The following is a 17505-nucleotide window of genomic DNA, read 5'->3' as shown; positions in this document are numbered from 1 at the left end:
GACTTTGGAATCAAGCATCGAAGTGTCTAAGTATGCAAATACTCTCTGATAGAACTTAGGTTGACAATTGATATCTCGCCTAAATGTAGGCTAGTCATATTAACACAAATTCATCGTCATACAAGTCATTTAGTGTGACATCAAACACAATGTAACTACCCAAATTATTAACCTTGAGTGAGCTTTAGGACGTTACTAATGGGATACCTGACAAGGGAATCGAACCCGGATCATTTTGGTGGAAGCTTGAGCGTAGCCACTGAGCCATTTCGTCCGTAATGTTGAAATCCTGTTTCCCAGACAGATAACATCCACGCAATATTCTCTTAAATGAAAAAAATGCGACACCATTGTATATGAAGTATGAAGTACTAGATGTTATACATTTGGCTTCACTTATTGAAAAATTCGGGCGAAATAGCTACTTTCTCAATTTATTCGTGATAAAGACAGACAATAGTTATTTATACGTAGTGACTATTCGCAGGTGCTTTCCAATAGCCAAATTATTATTAAAGATAATATTGACAGGCGCTTGCCAATAGTATCTTCCTTATACAAAATACTATTAGCAGGCGAACTTGCCTGCCAATAGCATTTTCCCTTTTACACAGGCTATTGGCAGGCGCCTGCCGTTAGCATTTTTCCTTTCACAAAGACTATTCGCAGGCGAAATGACGTGCCAATAGCATCTACGTTATTTATATGCTGTCTACTGGGGACAAAAGTTGAAAAATGTACGCCTAAGCACCGAAAGTAACAGAAAAATGTAAGCTAAAGGGGCGAAAGCGAAGCATTTTACATAGACGTTTTGATTTTCATGTGTCGGGACCGAAAATGAGGGAGTTACATGAAATTTTTTTCGTTCAAAACAAACACAAATAAATATAACCGTAAACTAGTGATTATGGACCTTTAGTCGCTTAAGACGTAATAGTATCCGACTATATTCCAAAAGTGTCAACTCAGAAGACTGGTAATTAAACTGCGAATCTGCTTTCAGTCTATAAAAGTTCAAACATTTCTGTTTTCCATTTTAAATTTTCTTCTAATCCTATACTGAATCAAGGTGGAAGATTCCAGATTCAAGTATCGTTCAACAACCGGCAATAAAATTGCTCCCTAAATTTCGTAAACAACAGATCAATGTTGAAAAAGAATTGTTGGTAGTTACCTCTTTAGTGGACGGGGTTATTTGTAAGAAGTACCTATTCTATATAGTTACACAGCCTATGGGAATGCTGTGGTGAGAAAAACGAGAATGCTAGCGTTTGATCGCGCAGCATGTATTTATTTATTGATTTTTAAATAATCGGATTAACAAATACCGTTCCCGTTTCAGCTCGTAATATTTCCATTTTCCATTTCATGATTTTATTATTTTTCAAATTTACAATTTTTATGACCTAAAAAATATTTTTTTTTATACAAAGTCTTCATATATGTATTACCATACATCGAGCATAAATCCCACTGTCGATAGACAGTTGTTTAAAGAAAACAACAACAACACTTCGAAGAAACGAACACCACCATCACCACCACCACCACCACCTCCATGAAACATATTATTTACTTATCACCTGAGGGTGGCAGAGGATTTAGAAACTAGACATTTGATACGTATTCTATTGTGCTTCAGCTACGGTTATAAAAGACAAATACACGGACTTCTATTGACTAGTTTGTGTTCGACATCATACCGTGATACATCAATCAGTTTTTGTTTAATGCACATAAAAATGCTATTCAAATTCACTGGTTTTCACATGGTTTTCTTTGATTTAAGTGACGGCAATTTTAAACCGAATTTATCTTGTGAGCACAGTGGTACTGAAAAATTAGATTTTCACGAAAGAAAGTATATGAATTTATTGTGCGCAATCGATTCAAATCTGTTTTTATTTGATAATTTGAAAACTTGGCAGTTATTTTGTTACCGGTTACGTTTAACCGAAAATAAATTAAATGTACAAGCCAGGCTCAAACAATGGAAGTATCAATTATTGCAGAGACCAAAAGGTAATTTACAAATTGAAAAATCAGGATGTAATTCGGGACAGATGTCGTAATCTATATGGATCGTTTTGGAGTGTATAAAAATTGATAAAGGAAATCACATGTTGTAAAGAAGGAAGAAAAATTCTTAAGACACCGTTCAAATTCAATGGAATCGTTTTTTCCTTAAATTGTACTGAAAAAGTGTAATTTTAGAAGAAACGTTTAGGAATGGAAATATGACTTTTTTGGTCAGAATTGTCGCAGTACATTTTCAATATTTTTTGGATAAATTTCCATTTTGTGGGTGGTAAATCTCCTTACGAAACTGACTAACGCAACAGAACATAAAATCATTAAATCTCCTAACTTTAGTTGCCACTTCTGTTGTTTAATATTTTTTATATTTCCTATAAATCTTGTACTTTATTTCAACGTATATTTTTCTGTATAGTGGTGAAAACTTCTGACTCTCATGAATAAACTTATTTAGCCTGATCACAGTTTTTAATCTCTTTACCAGTCCGTTATAATCTGATAAAGTACTGTCTTGCTAGGTCATTTTTTTGTTTAAGGGTGTAAGGAGGTTGTATTTCGAGCCGAAAGCGAGGAATACATACCCCACACCTCAACGATATTTTTTTTTGTCTTGTGACCAGAAAATGTCAAAAAACCAGTTTTTAGCAAGACATTGTGAGTCTGATTGTTACAAATTCGTTGAACTAGGGAAGAAAAGTGATACGTTTTCTGATCACTCCGAGTTAAGACACAATATTTTTCACCGAAAGGGACAAAATAGTGACTTTGTCTTACAACGTTATAAAAAATGTTTTTCAAGCACTTCTGTTGGTTAATTTACTAGATTGTTTCCGAATGAAGAATGTGAATTAAAAACACAATTTTAATTGAAGACATATAAAAGCCCATGGAACACTTGACCGAATCAACGAAGAACATTTTTCAAAACAAAAATTTATTCTACAAAATCAATCTAGACTCGAATAATATCATTTTTAAATTCATTGAAGTTCATTTTCCAGTCATTTCAACCATAAGAGTTTTTGATATAGTTTTCTCAATGGATAAGAAATAACTTCTAGGAGACACCATCATTTCTGTAACAGAAGTATCGACTCGTAGGCTATGGGGGTATTCATCTATACTTCCAATCTGTAAGGCATGAGCGATATAATCAAATCGTAACGCCACGGCAGTATGGCGTTGTGACGCAGTTCCATACCACAAAAAATTAAATGATTTACATTGCACATCACATTCGATAGTATTTATTCAAACATTTTCAGTTCAAATAAGAAGTTCTTTCCTTGTAAAATTATCCGATGGTTTTTTGTCACGATAGATCGAATTACATCCCTAGCAAATTGATAGCAAAATGAGGATATGTAACAAGATACCTTTCGCTAGAGGTACCTTTACGCATACGCGTAGTGATATGTGATATGAAACTACTATGTTCTCGCTTGATTTTGAATCATACTTCTATTCTCGAGGCTTCTTGAGGCTTTTGAATAAAAAATTAACAAAAATTTAATCCGGTAAAACAATTTCACAGTGAAACAATTTCCTCAGAAGTATGCACACTGCCTGAATGTGACCGCGATGCACATGTTTCTTGTGAAGTTAGACCACTAATTTTATGTGACTTTTTCAATTTATCGTTTTAAACATCGACAATCTTCCAAAACTTTTACACCGACTCAGATTGATGTTATTACTGATCATTTAGCGTAAGTGTTTTCAAAGCCGTTCTACAACATTTTCTTATTTCTATGAGCTAAGAAATACTCATGCTCGTCTACATGCAAACGCAGCAGTTCGACGCGATGACACCAGCAAAATATACATGTTTGTTAACAGTAGAACAGAAAGCCAATGAACATAAGCATTTTGTAACCACTAATGGATCATAGTTAGATTTGAAATGAACGAGTGATTAGGCTAACGATACACTAATCAGAATGCCCGGGTTCGATTCCCAGATAAAGTATTTTAGCTTTTTTTAACCTATCACATACGGCTATTCATCTGTTATCGATAACGACGACAAAAATAATGACAAGCTTTGGGTAATATGGTATTTTATATAGTGAATTGCATGTTTAAAAAAATTGAAGTACAAGATTTGAAATCAATCGATGGAAGTAATAGACGTAATAGTAATACTGATCTGTAACAGGTTAGAATCTAATTTACAAGCTGCGTCATTATGATATTTTGGATTTAAAAAAAATATGAAAAGATCTATCATCAACCATGCATCTGTTAGAAATACCACACTTGTCCAACTTCCAAATATTGTTACGCTGTAATACAATTCGAATGCCTCATTTTCGATAAAATTGACATTTCCTAATTCCAATAATTATTTATTCCAATTTTTGAAACGACTTAAAAAATATCTAATTGTCACATGTACCCCATGTACCTATTCAGGTGGTTAAAATAATTTTCACTTAAAAATTTAATTTCCAAAATATTTTTTTTTAGAAATTTCCCCCTATATAAGAAAGCCCAGTAGACACACGCAACGACGACACATACCATATTTATTTAAACAAGGATGTATATTAGCCATAGTAGTTCACTGTATTACAAATAGTGTAATTGTGGGAACTAGTACACCAATATCATACACCGGTAACAGTTGCTGAATATATAAGTTTTTATTCTTATACTGCACAGGTACATAATACACTTATGATTATGTAGCATGTCCTCCACTTTTAAACCATTTAACTATTTATAAAAAAGTGTATTCCAGTTATTATAAAACTAACCGATATAATTCCATTCAAATAGGTTACAATTCGACATATGTAGGACACAGAGCCGGGTAGTCTATCTATAAGCATATAATGTGAATCTAGCTCATATACATGTGGAAGTTTCATTTTAAATAATAAATTATGTGAAAATTTATTGAGACAAAAAACGTTTATCGGAAGCATAAAATGAAATATTCCTTCACACCATTTAATATTTATAGGATTTTGACAAGAATATTGGGGTCATACAGCCACACACACGCCTACCTCATAGACCATCGATATAAGATGATTCTTATTAAAGCTGCTGGACACGGCACAAGATTAGCTTTAAGACTCTTGTGCGTGTTGACAGCGGCTATTGTAAGTGATCAGATGCAACAATTGATTTTAGTGCGAACATTTTCGGTGCCAATACGATGGACGTGCCGGGAATATTTTTTATGCTTCGCTAAAAGTATTTTTATTCAAAACGAACTAAAAACAGGATAAAACAAAGCAAATGTAAGGATGAGTACTTTAAACAAAGTCTACATCAACAAGGTTAATATCTTCCCACTATCAGCATTTGATACACCTTTATTCAATGCATAATTTCGGGCAGCACAACGGGAACACAGCATACTTGCAGCTCATAAAATAAAGCAACTCTTAGTTAACAAGGTTCTTGGTCACGATTTTAGTCCCAGAATAACGCAATAGAACGAAGCTAACGAAAAAGCTCACCCAAACACATACAAAAGCGAACATCTAGCAATACGACCTGTAGGATACAGTGAATTTTCGATTGAATTGAGCTATAACTCGGGCAATATTGAAAGTGTTGACTATGTGGTTTGGAATTGAAGTCCGGAAAATAGTCATTTTCGGGATATTATTGAAGCTTGGTCTGTAATATCTGAGGAAGTAACGATGAGTCAATGCCAAATCTAGCGTTAGATACAAGATTTTCCGTGATGTGTTCTTATTTAAGGTCAGATTAAATACAGCTGTGGAGTCAAAGTTTCCTGCTGCAGGTAAGATTTCAAACTATTTTTTGTCAGTGCAAATCGCAACCTATGATTATTTACCAGCACACGTTGGGAAACAAAAACTAAATTCTCACTTGTGAAGTACAATCCAATCCAATTGTGAGATTTTTCAGGACGAGAAACAATTCAGCAACATTCCGCAACGACATACAAAAATTGCGTCGCATTTCAGCACATTTAAATTACAAAACAATAGCTCCATCTTAATGCGACATCAGTGAGACATACAAATAAAAATACTTTCTATTCTTATTTAGACGATATGAATAATCCACTGTTGAACACTTCGATAGGTAACCAATACCTGCAATGTTTTTTGGAAGGTAGTCAACATTCTCTACAAGTTTTCTGTGTACCAAGACCAGGTATAAATGTGTGCGAGACACACAATACACAGTGTGAATATTGTGATATTGAATGAATGATTTTTCATTCCATTGTACCAATACTTGTTGGTGTGGTAGCTTTCTCGATGACCAGCTTGACAGAAACCATTCGATCAAAAGTAAAGTAGAAAGATAGATCAACCAAAATTTTTGTTTTTTTGTTTTGTTAATCGACAATAATGTTACGATTAGTCATTGTTATTAGTTCTGTGATATTGTTAATTAGTTTTCCACCGACTGCAGGTAAGAATTATTTTTCGAGTGCAATGAAATTGCTCACAATCATAAATTATGTGGCGTTGAAGAGTAGGTTCGTCATAGCGAATTGCATTGATATCTTTTCCGTGTGTTGAAATTGTCGTTTTGTTTTTTTTTTTTCGTTTATTCACGTCATACCACAATGTATTGTAAATCGATACAACTTCTGGTTTATGTTTCTTGAATCTTGCAAAGGTCAAATCAATTCAAATCTGAATAACTTTACCAAAAATATTTCCTAAACTTCCTGCGGTTTTTTTCTTCATTAGAAGTTACACAAGACATTCGCATCAACGAAAAAATAATTAATTTTTAACTGCGATGTTGCGGAAACTAATATTGTATCATTCAATGGCAAGCTTTCTTACAACTTGCTCCAGCGATCCTAGAAAACACGTAACTTTCATCTATTCGTTTCAAGACCATGGTGTAAATAGTTCAAAGGTAAACTAAGACCACAGAGTCTTAAAAACTGATTTAGAGCTCGAAATCGAAGCATATTTTGACTTCGAATGAACCACACTCAAAGACATACATAAAGACCTCGGTTTTTGGGAACTATTAATAAAACTGACCAGTTGTCCGACTATTACTCTCTGATGGATTACATGGAAAACACTGTCGATAAACTGAGGTATTCGCTTCCATAGCATCTTAAGATATGCCATAATATCGAGATATTGCTACTTCAATAAAACTGATTAACAAGAAGAGTTTGAAATTCGGTCATTTTTGATTTTCTATAGACAAATATAGGAAATGAGCTACCACAATTTGCACTCATCATGTGCCGCGAAGGCCTCGTATTCAACGCACAATAAAAAATCGATTTCGTAATTTCAGGCATTTTGCGACGATGTTTTCAATGTCGATCTCGTGGTGAGTTGGGAAATTGCAAAGATCCATTCAAACTAAATGCCACATTGATCGATAACGTACACGGCGTGACGGCAGTACCATGTGCATCCGGATGGTGCGGCAAAGTAATCGAAGGGGAAGGATCACTGCGAGATGACGGTAAAATATATGAGAGAGAAAATGACGGACCATTTACAATGAGTAAAATCGCTTTTCCTTTGGTGTTTAGATTATGACATGGCAACGCAAAGGATGTGCGTCCAGCGTGGTCCATCGGATTCGGAGGACAGATGTGCATACACTGTGTATAATTACAAAAAGGTTTACATGTGTTTCTGTCAAGGAGATTTGTGTAATGCAGCGCATAGCGTTAAGTTTAGTAGTTCGTTGGGTGTAATTTGTTCAATCGCTCTGTGGAGCATTTGGTACTTGGGAAGATAGTAATAAAAACTGTAGATATTTCTGATAAAGTTGTTTTCTATTGGTGCCCTCTGTAGAGGATTGCACGATAGCCACTCCCTTTAAATAGAACGTTATGGTAAATGAACTCGTATTCAGAGAAATTGACGGCACTGATACTATATCACTAAGCGAAGGCGCTAAACAAATCACACACAAACTGGCTTTTAATACGTCTTGTATTGTTCAAAGTACAAAGGGAACTTTTCCATCATTTTAATCAATCATCAGTTTGAAATGAACGGATCCTCCTCCTGCTTTCTTGACGTCATAAAAAATGTTTTTAGCCCAGACCGTACATTCGATGCTGATGAGCACACCAACTGTAGTTGAGAATGAAAAATGGAAAGGATCAGCACGACGAAGTCACACACACACACACACACTTACGCTTCGGCTGATCAAATTTAACAGCAACAATCGGTGGTTTATATCCTTTTACATTCTTAAAAGGGAAGTAGTAAGCTGGGAAACCATGTCCCGGTGAATATTGCACCGGTCCAATATTTTCAACATCGAGCGGTCTTTCTCCTTCGCATGATACCCAAATCATGTTTCGCTATTTTAAAAACATGTCAGACCAGCACCCACAAAAACCGCACGTGTGGAAAGTGTTCGGAACAAGGGTGAAGAATTAAAAATCTTGAATACTGACCTTATGTGCGTCGCTAGTGATGGCTATTTCATTACGGAGCCATTCGGGCATCCTTCGATAAGTGGCCCTCTCTTCAGCGTCGGTCAATTGATCGATACTAGTTTCGTTGAAGACTCGAGGAGTCCAATTGAATATCTGAACACAAATTTGAATAAAAGGCAAAAGAATTGGGGTTGTTTTGTGTCTGGAACACCCACCTTGTTTAGTTTCAGAAACACGCAAGGCTTCTTATGTGGGTAGCCATATTTTTGGTCGGTCTTCCCGGGCGAGCAGTTGTCTAATGATTCTACTTTAAATGGACAGAATTTACCTTTACTGGCAGGACGATCGAATGAACAGCTTTTATCGACATTTCCATAATTCTTTGGATTAATGTAACCTAAGTAAAGCAAAAGTTTATAGAAAGTGAAAAAGGTCATTCATGAAGAATAATGAAGAACTGCTATTTCCCGAACTATTGCCCCATGCCATAGCCTAAAATTTTCAAAAATTCCAAAAGTAAAATTTTTAATTTTGTAAAGCATTATGTAAAGAGTACATCATGCAGAACCTCAGGTCGTGAGGTATAACCAAAGATGACCCATTCTAGCGTGACTATGAAAGAAAACAACGCACTTCAAGCAAAAGTGCTATTTATGACAGGTGCCAAATAGAGTTTCAGTACCCTATTTAGAGTACCACTTTTGCTTGAAGTGCGTTGAAGAAAAACATTAAAACTGACCATAACGGCCAGAAATTGATCCAAGAATTTAATTCCCTTTCTAAGGCGTAGTATGCCCCTGAGTAACGATCACGTCAACATTACCTTCAAGAAATTTGTTCACTGTATCGTACCAATATGCTATGTTTTCTGGTTGTGTCCAAATTAATGCGCTATCTGCGCTATCGGATATAGCTTTTGGTGGCATTGGACAAAATCCAATGCCTGGATTAGTCCCAATCAAACTTTCGCGCAATTGCCATTTTGGTTGCTCCAAATCAATGGTTTGCCAGAAGACAGCAAAAAGACAAGCGCAAAAACTAGCTAGCACCGCGTAAAACACAACATAGTAGAGCACGATTTTGGCTATGGCAACAAATAAAATAAATATTTCCAAATGCGCTTGACAGTAGAAAGATGAGTTACCCCAACTCACAGCTGTACGGCCGAGAAAAGTATTTGTCTCGCCATTCCATATGAACGTTTTTAAGTTTCTGGAAGCGGATAGCAATCTTGGACATTTATTATCTGTCATTCTGGGGATGACAATTCTTCACTATCTATCCTATTTTCACTTAACACTCTTTTTAAGTCGTCACTGCGGTAGCTGATTCATATTATGCCTCCATTCGACTTTTACGTCCAACGAATTCGATCGCTTCGCCTACTTTTTGTAAAAGAGTGTTGCATTATCGGTTCTTTAGTAACTTGTTCGAGGATCTACCCTATCTGTTATTTTAGTTCCACTAATAATATTTTTACTTGAGAATTGGTGCTGCGCAAGGTATTCCTATTTAACGAATTATGTAATAAAAAGCATTCGGTCGGGCTTGATATAATACCCCTACCAGATAACAATATAAAGTGCAACTTGGCAACTACTAAGAACATTTTTCATATTTTACCGCTATCTAGCGGACTACTAACATTGAGGAACACATCCGTGACATAACACACAATGTCATACACACACAGCTGACATAAAAGTCAAACTTTTATTTCTGATAATCGCACGATAAATTTGTTTGTTAAATTTGATATTGAGCCTTGAAAAAAAAACCTCCGGCAATGTCTAATCCCAATACCACCGACGAAGACCAATTCGATTGGGTGCAGTTCAAAAAGGATTACGCTGTCAGCAGAGTCGAAACGCAGAAAGAAAAATTAGTGCGAAAATTCAAGGAAAATCCACTGGTACCAGTTGGTATGGAAAATAAACTTTTCCCATTTTTCCTTCTATTAATAAGTGCCGATTGACGTATGTGTATAATAGGTTGTGCAGCCACAACACTTGCACTCGGACTTGGTCTATGGAATTTCCGCAAAGGAAATTCTAAAATGTCGCAGACGATGATGAGAGCTCGTATTGGCGCCCAAGGATTCACTGTGTTTGCATTGCTTGTCGGCGTAGCTATGACAATGTCAAAGTCGTCCAGTTAGGTATTTTTGAGCGTTTTTTTTGCATATAAATGTGACTCATTGTTATGTACATAGTATGATAGGACTGTCGGGAAATTATTGGGATGATAATATAGTTTTTGGAAAGGAGTGTAGAGTGCCCACAAGGGGAAATTCTTTTTTTTTCGGTTTTGATGTTTTTTATATATAAAAATAAAATATTTTTAGAACATCGAAAAACAGTCTGAATTTTGCTTCCGTATTATAATTTTGTCCATTAAGGTTTGTGCCGTTTCATTCTTCCATTTTGATTCACTCATCTTGTTCGTCCAATTGACTGGAAAAGCTTTCTATATCTAAATTTGAGTATCGTTTCGATTGGATTTTTCGAAGACCTACAAAATGTGTTATAAAAAACTTACATTTTTTCGATATGAAGCGAATAATTAATAGTTATTTGTGTATCTGTTCTCGCTTCGTTCGGACTACAACTGGCGAAATTGCCTAAAGTCAATCGTCCAAAACAGATACGCAAAAAATGTATCATATAAGGGGTCAAAAACCCGAGAAAAATCTCAAAATTCCCTCATTTTCGGCCCCGACGACACATGAAAATTGTATTTCTAAACTTTTGTTTTAACCGTTTTCCCAAAGTTCGAAAGTGACATATTATTTTCCTTATGATGAAATAGTGATATATGTAACAAGAAACGTATAAAGGTACATTATCGCACTAGATGTCAGATTGTCAATCCGAGGCGAAGTCGATAATATATTTATCAGCATACTATTCGTGTTGCATATAACATTTTATCGAAAATCGAATAAACACCGAAGATACTCTTAGTGTGACTTCAGTGACACGTGGCTTTTATCCTTTTTACCACTTGCATACGTTCCGACGTTGCACACAGGCGGCGTAAGTTACAAATATCATCAATGTATTGCATAATGTAAACTTCAAGCTCAAAAGCCTGTAAAACGTTTCAGTACCCTATTTAGAGTACCACTTTTGCTTGAAGTGCGTTGGTCGATACAAAGATAAACTGGTCAAGTGGGAGCAGTTTTCCAAACTCATATTACGTAGCAAATATTGATCCAATTGTAAAGCTAATTACTGTTCAGAAATCCTGAGATCATGCGCTACACTTTCTTTGACTAAAATCCGCCGAGAAAGAAGGATAAAATCTGCATTTTGGCAGCAAATTTTTTTCCAAGACTTCTGTAGGATTGCAGCACAAAAGTACTGGGTTCATTTAAATGTGGAACAATGGAAAGTGAGGCCAGCTACAACACCCTATACTCAGTTCCATGAAACATCGATGTTGCAGGGAAAGTGGACTCTCCGAATATCTGCTATATTTTTAAACATAACTCTCGTGGATGTACTCGCATCATCCAGTGCGTATACTCTACCTGTAGGTCTTTCCAAGGGCGACATTAGTACAAACAGAGTTCCCACTCCTCCTAAAATTCATAAAATTCATAAAATGGACCAAATCCTCCTAAAATCTTCTAAAACTCCTAAAATTCCTAAAATGAGCTCACACTATCGAAGAAATTTTTTAATAATACTGAAAAACTAAAAACGGTAAAAATAGCAAAATTATGTGGCAATGAATTTGAACTTCTCTATGAACCTGACTCAACTTGCGAAAACACTCCTTTCTTTGAGTCATGCAAATAGCGGTCCTGAACGTGGATTTAGCAAAAATAAATACATTATCGAGGATCGCAGTTTGTTAGAAGATGCGACTATCGTGTCACTTCGAACGTTTAAGGACACATTGAATAATATAAACGTCACTGACTTCCTAATGAATCGACGTATTTTCCAGATGTGCTCCAATGTACTTTACTTTTCTCGAACAACAAAAAGTCGAGAAGGTACTACTTCTTAAGAATAAAGAGGCGGAAGATAATCTCAATAAAGCATCTTCACAAAAAAAAAAATCGAGTTCAGAAAAACTTTCCGATATCGAGAAATCTCTCCAGATCCAATAGAAAAAAACTTTTTAGTGCACAAGAGCTGATAAATGATGGAAACAAAATTATGGTGAATCTTGTTAATTCGAAAGGCGCAGTCGACAAGAAAAACGTGATAAAGGATCAGTTGCTGGCTAGTCGAGACTGGCGTCAGAAAAGAGGAAATCATAAAAGTTTCAATTATTAAACTACATAATGAAAAATATGTTTTGACAAAAAAAAATAACTTTTTGTCAATTTTCTTAAACATTTTTAGTATTTTACGAAGTGTATGAGAAACAGATAAACAGAGCAAAAATTCCTCCGGAAATTACTTATACAACCTTTCCCACATTTTAAAAAATTCCTCCTAAAATTACCTTCCAAATCTCCTAAAATTCTCCTAAAATTACCTTCCAAATCTCCTAAAATACTCCTAAAATTGCCTTTAAAATTTCCTAGAATTCCTAATTTTAGGAGCCTTCCTAAGCCGTGGGAACTCTGCATTACAATAATTTAAAAGAATTTTTTCTTGACTTATTGAAGAGAAACTGTTTTTGGAACCCTCTGACATGTATTTACTTTTGAACGCTTTTCACAGAAAATATGTTTTTTTTCTCGAAAAAATTAAAGACAAATCCAACGAGCTATCACTCATTAAAATCGAAGCCCGCCTGTTCCCAAAGTTTACAATGTTTAAGTGTACGACCCATAAAATTATTTTTGTATAAAATAAAAACAGAATTTGGCCAAATGTTTTATTGCTACGATTTAAATAGGATCAAACTTATCTATAAATAATTAAAGAAACCAGTCTTTCCAACTCTTCGAGACTATGAAATGCGAACAATCTTAAATTTCATCAGTCAAGGGTTTTGACCCCACCCGAACGGTGGGACTTAGTTGAATCTATATAATTTGTCACTCGATACAGCAAAGATGCAAACATATCAGCAAATAGCAAAAGTGTGCCAGTGCTAACGTTTCCATAATTATTATCGGTGAAGTTGCACATCAAATACAAAATGACACAAGAAATTTCATAGGAATATCGATGTCTATAAAATGCATTCCTCTCATAATAATTGTCCCCCATTTCGCATAAACAATGGAAAACCAAATGTGATCCAAAAACAAATAATTCTTGGTAAAACATTTCAATGACTTGAACGATATTTGGTAACAATGGTATTAATCGTTGACTAGAGAGTACTGTCCATAATATTGAAACAATTACAAAAGACTTAAACCATGTTTTGTTATCTAATTTACCAGCTAAGGCATCACCGATAATGGTCTTAAAAAGGTACATAAATAAGACTGTACGCCTGCTCGAACAAGATACGTACTCATAGACAAAATTACTAATTAAGGCACACAGAATGAGTAGTTCACATCGAGGTGAAAATTTGTGTAAGTTGAGTAGACCACCGCCAATACCAAAAAGTCCGTATCTCATTCCCAGATCGGAGAACATATCCAAACTGCAATTTTCGACCCAGCAGAAAATAATTATTAGAAGTGATAAGCGTATCGTTCCAATTCCATATTTGATTTTCCGATCTGCATGATCATCCAGAAAATCGTCAGCTTCAGTGTCAATAGTCTTGCTGCTTGCGGTCAAATTCATGTTGCAACTTGATTCTTCAGATTCGACTAGTCTGGTAACACCTGAAAACAATATCAAATATTTGAAATAACATGAAGAGCAGAGTAGGTTAGTAATGAATTTAATGTTAGCTTTAATCTTATATTAAACCTCAGAAGATAAATTTATTTACGTTTATTGATTGCGTGTTATCTTGGTCGAGTGTCGATGATTGAATGAATTTAAAAAACAACGTTGAGGATAAAATGGTATGTGTGACGAAAAGTTGTAGGTGAATGGTGAATACATTGTTTGTGAGTGACAAATTAGAATAGGGAACGAGCTCCTAAAGTCTTCCTAAAATAAGCGAAATTAGTAGTATAACATCGGTACCGACCGGTACAACTAACACGTACAAAAATGAAATTTTCGATATACGTTAGAGCCGTAAGCAATGTACGTGTGAAACTAATATTTTACTTCTGATACGTACTTTAAACGTCAAAAACGTAAAATTTTACTTTTGGGTAGTTTATAGTTGTGTTGCTGCGTATGTATTGAATTTTAGGAGAATGGTTGTATTGCTGAGGGTTTATGCCAATTCAAATGAAAAACTAGTTTTTCCAATAGCCAACGTTTCGGCTCAGCCCTGAGCCATCTTCAGTAAAATTTGTGACACGTACAAATTACGGATGAAAGAACCATTGGTCTCATATGCGCTTATATGAAGTGTTCGGTTGAAAGCCAAAGATCTTTACTTTACTTTCACTGGTAAAGCGATATGATGTTTAGCTTAATTCTTCCCCTCTCGTAACGCAAAGATAGACGACAAGAACAATTGTATTAGTAAAACAAACGAAACAAGTCTTCTGGGTTTTATTATCAAATTAGGTAGATTCAAAATGGCATACTAGTAATATTCCTGAGTGCAATTGTTAAGTGTTTGGTCATTCTTATTTTCTTATTTTCCTTATTCTTAATTTCATTATCTAAATAATTTAAAGAAAAATACGCGTTCAGCCCCTCAAGTTATGTCGTGGCAAATTACATTAACATTTATGAAGGTTGAAGGCAGGTAGTAGGGACACATCACTTTTATTTAAATGAAATTATATTCGAGTTCGTTAAGTTGCATGTCTGGCAGAACCCAATATTAACGAAACATGTATAGAAACATTAGGCACACGAATCGTGTCTTAAATTCTATCGAATGAATGAACTCGAAGTGTATTATCACTTTTATAAAAGTGATGTATTCACCTTGGATAAGGGTGTGTAAATTGACAAAATTAATCACAAAATTACAAAGAATTTAGTTTTATCGGCAACTTACTTAGCTCAACTCTTTGTCTCACAAGCTTCCACGATATCTGTATTAGACGCATAATTTGGTACAACGTCTGCGACAATGTTTCCTTGAAATCGTTATCACGACCAGAATAGTTGTGATCAATCCACGGTTTAAATTTCTCTGGACTCCTTTGGTGTGTGAGCAGCACATGAAATAATTTCGTACATAAAGTCATTGCGATGTCTTTTCCGCCACAAGCCCGTTTTCCTGCACCGAATGCTGACCAATATGTGATGGCCGTACTCTTATTGTAACAATTTCGTCCGATTTCATCAATTGGAAGAAAGCAATGCGTATTTGGTTCGATTATAAACTGTTCACCATCTTTTAAACCATGCGGAAACCAACGTTCGAAGATAGGAAAAGGATGTCTGTAGTTGATTGCAGACAAAATAATTCTTTCCATATCAAAATCATGTCCATTTTCATCTAGCTTAAACTCTTCTTTAAACTCCTTGCATGTCAGCGTAACTGCAATATCTGTTATATTAATAGCCGGGGATATGAAAAATGGTTGTACCAGAAGAGACCAGTATTCATCAGAAAACCATTTTTCTTGAAAAATTTCATAGATTTTCTTGTGGCTCCTAATTTCATCTTGAATCCATTGTGTAATATACAATTTGAGCCTTGGATCACCTTTTCCCTTGACGGCAATTTCTTTCCGGTATTCTTCAATAGCACCAATAATCTTTGGATCAACTTCGATTTCTTTCGGCACACCAAACAGCCAACTTTGCATAATTGTTACAGTTAATTTGACAAGAGTTGGAGAGTCGATTACTTCTTGCCGTTCCACATAATATTTGGTAATATCTTCGGCTATTGTTGATAATGCATCCAGAGAAGGCAAATGGGATTTAAGTATCACAAAATTATCTTTCATTCGTTGCCATTGTTCATCGATAACGGATTCCATGGATACGATAGGTAAAAATGCTTCGGCACTGAGAAGTTGTTCCACTCCGATTCCTTTTGATGATGAAGACGAGAGTACGCGCCGGGCAAGTTTTGGTTCACGAACCCATTTGTGTTTTCTCCCTTGCATTGTACAAAACATGTTAAGAATAAATTCGCGTCCAAAATTGTAACGTAACTGTTTTGTAATGATGTAGAAGGAGATTCCTAGTAATCCAGCTGAATATAAGAGGTTCCAATACCATTGCTCCATTGGAAGTTATGAATCCGATTTCTAATTATATAAACAGACAAATGAATGTTAGAATTTCATTCAGCAGAATTCATAAATGAACCTCTTACCGACAAATAGAAGAAGTGCGCATCGAATTAAAATCCAGCTTTAACAACCATTCGTGCTTTCTATGATGCATTGACTGTCCAGTCCAGAAATAATACAGCCGAATTATCTTTGCAAACGAAATTATCAATTTTATCAATTCAAAATATTCACATAACCATTTTTCCTGTCTTCAAACGATGACAGTGGTAAAATGCCGCAAAACAAAATCACATACATAACAGCTGACATTAAAGTCAAACTTTTAGTTCTTAAAGCCCAGTATACAACAAGCCAGTGAAATGAAATTTTGACACAAAATGTATGGACCATCTGTCAAAAATTTCTGCTCTTGTCTAAAAAATAAAACATAGCTAACGCCGACCCGTACGAAACACCTATTCGTATCAAAAGCCTTTACTGTGAAACTCTTCATTTCTTTTACTTCATTCTCTACTGAAAAGCTATTCGCCCTTTAAAATCACTTACATTATCTTTCTTTGCCTTGTTAGCATATACAAATAAATTGCCGGAGGCAATATAGACAGCCCCGTACGAAGTCAACTTTCATAAATTCCTATTTAAACAGCTATATACCGCTATATTTACCTATATTTTCCTATAAACATTTTACAGATGAATATGCTATTATATAGCTCTATATGCCTGTATATAGCTCAATATAGGTGAATATAGATATATATAGATGTCCATATATGGAATGCCTGAAACACCCCACACACATAACAAATTATTTCCATGTTAACAGAAACTCTCTAAGTACCATTTTTCCCAAGATCACTTTTATTAAAATCCAATATGGCCACCGGCAGCC

The 17505-nt window shown here is 35.2% G+C and overlaps 4 protein-coding genes across 7 annotated transcripts; 2 read left to right on the top strand and 2 right to left on the bottom strand.

The window, feature by feature from the left end:
- The first annotated feature begins 6046 nt into the window (after window positions 1–6046).
- LOC119067395 lies at window positions 6047–7779 on the top strand. 2 transcript variants are annotated; one of them, XM_037170323.1, is made up of 3 exons: window positions 6047–6180; window positions 7303–7476; window positions 7547–7779. In XM_037170323.1, the coding sequence occupies exons 1-3, from the start codon at window positions 6078–6080 to the stop codon at window positions 7756–7758; spliced, it is 489 nt and encodes a 162-aa protein (XP_037026218.1). In that variant the 5' UTR covers window positions 6047–6077; the 3' UTR covers window positions 7759–7779. The 2 variants fall into 2 exon arrangements, with proteins under 2 accessions (XP_037026218.1, XP_037026219.1); XM_037170324.1 differs by lacking the exon at window positions 6047–6180 and adding an exon at window positions 6253–6444.
- A 164-nt stretch (window positions 7780–7943) lies between these two features.
- Window positions 7944–9666, bottom strand: LOC119067278 (sodium/potassium-transporting ATPase subunit beta-2-like). The gene is made up of 6 exons (XM_037170155.1): window positions 9558–9666; window positions 9237–9497; window positions 8629–8810; window positions 8432–8566; window positions 8167–8335; window positions 7944–8099 (listed from the first exon to the last, which is right to left on the bottom strand). The coding sequence occupies exons 1-6, from the start codon at window positions 9664–9666 to the stop codon at window positions 7993–7995; spliced, it is 963 nt and encodes a 320-aa protein (XP_037026050.1). The 3' UTR covers window positions 7944–7992.
- Window positions 9667–10097: 431 nt separating this feature from the next.
- On the top strand, window positions 10098–10771 carry LOC119067392 (HIG1 domain family member 2A, mitochondrial). Its single transcript, XM_037170322.1, has 2 exons — window positions 10098–10335; window positions 10405–10771. The coding sequence occupies exons 1-2, from the start codon at window positions 10200–10202 to the stop codon at window positions 10569–10571; spliced, it is 303 nt and encodes a 100-aa protein (XP_037026217.1). The 5' UTR covers window positions 10098–10199; the 3' UTR covers window positions 10572–10771.
- Window positions 10772–13244: 2473 nt separating this feature from the next.
- Window positions 13245–16924, bottom strand: LOC119067388. 3 transcript variants are annotated; one of them, XM_037170312.1, is made up of 3 exons: window positions 16694–16924; window positions 15416–16625; window positions 13245–14165 (listed from the first exon to the last, which is right to left on the bottom strand). In XM_037170312.1, the coding sequence occupies exons 2-3, from the start codon at window positions 16602–16604 to the stop codon at window positions 13357–13359; spliced, it is 1998 nt and encodes a 665-aa protein (XP_037026207.1). In that variant the 5' UTR covers window positions 16605–16625; window positions 16694–16924; the 3' UTR covers window positions 13245–13356. The 3 variants fall into 3 exon arrangements, with proteins under 3 accessions (XP_037026207.1, XP_037026208.1, XP_037026211.1); XM_037170313.1 differs by having other exon boundaries at window positions 14057–14173; window positions 15414–16625; window positions 16694–16919; XM_037170316.1 differs by lacking the exon at window positions 13245–14165 and having other exon boundaries at window positions 14861–16625; window positions 16694–16919.
- Window positions 16925–17505: the final 581 nt, after the last annotated feature.

This window comes from Bradysia coprophila, assembly GCF_014529535.1.
Source record: "Bradysia coprophila strain Holo2 chromosome X unlocalized genomic scaffold, BU_Bcop_v1 contig_12, whole genome shotgun sequence".
Lineage (NCBI taxonomy): Eukaryota > Metazoa > Arthropoda > Insecta > Diptera > Sciaridae > Bradysia > Bradysia coprophila.
This window is presented reverse-complemented; position numbering and strand designations above follow the sequence as displayed.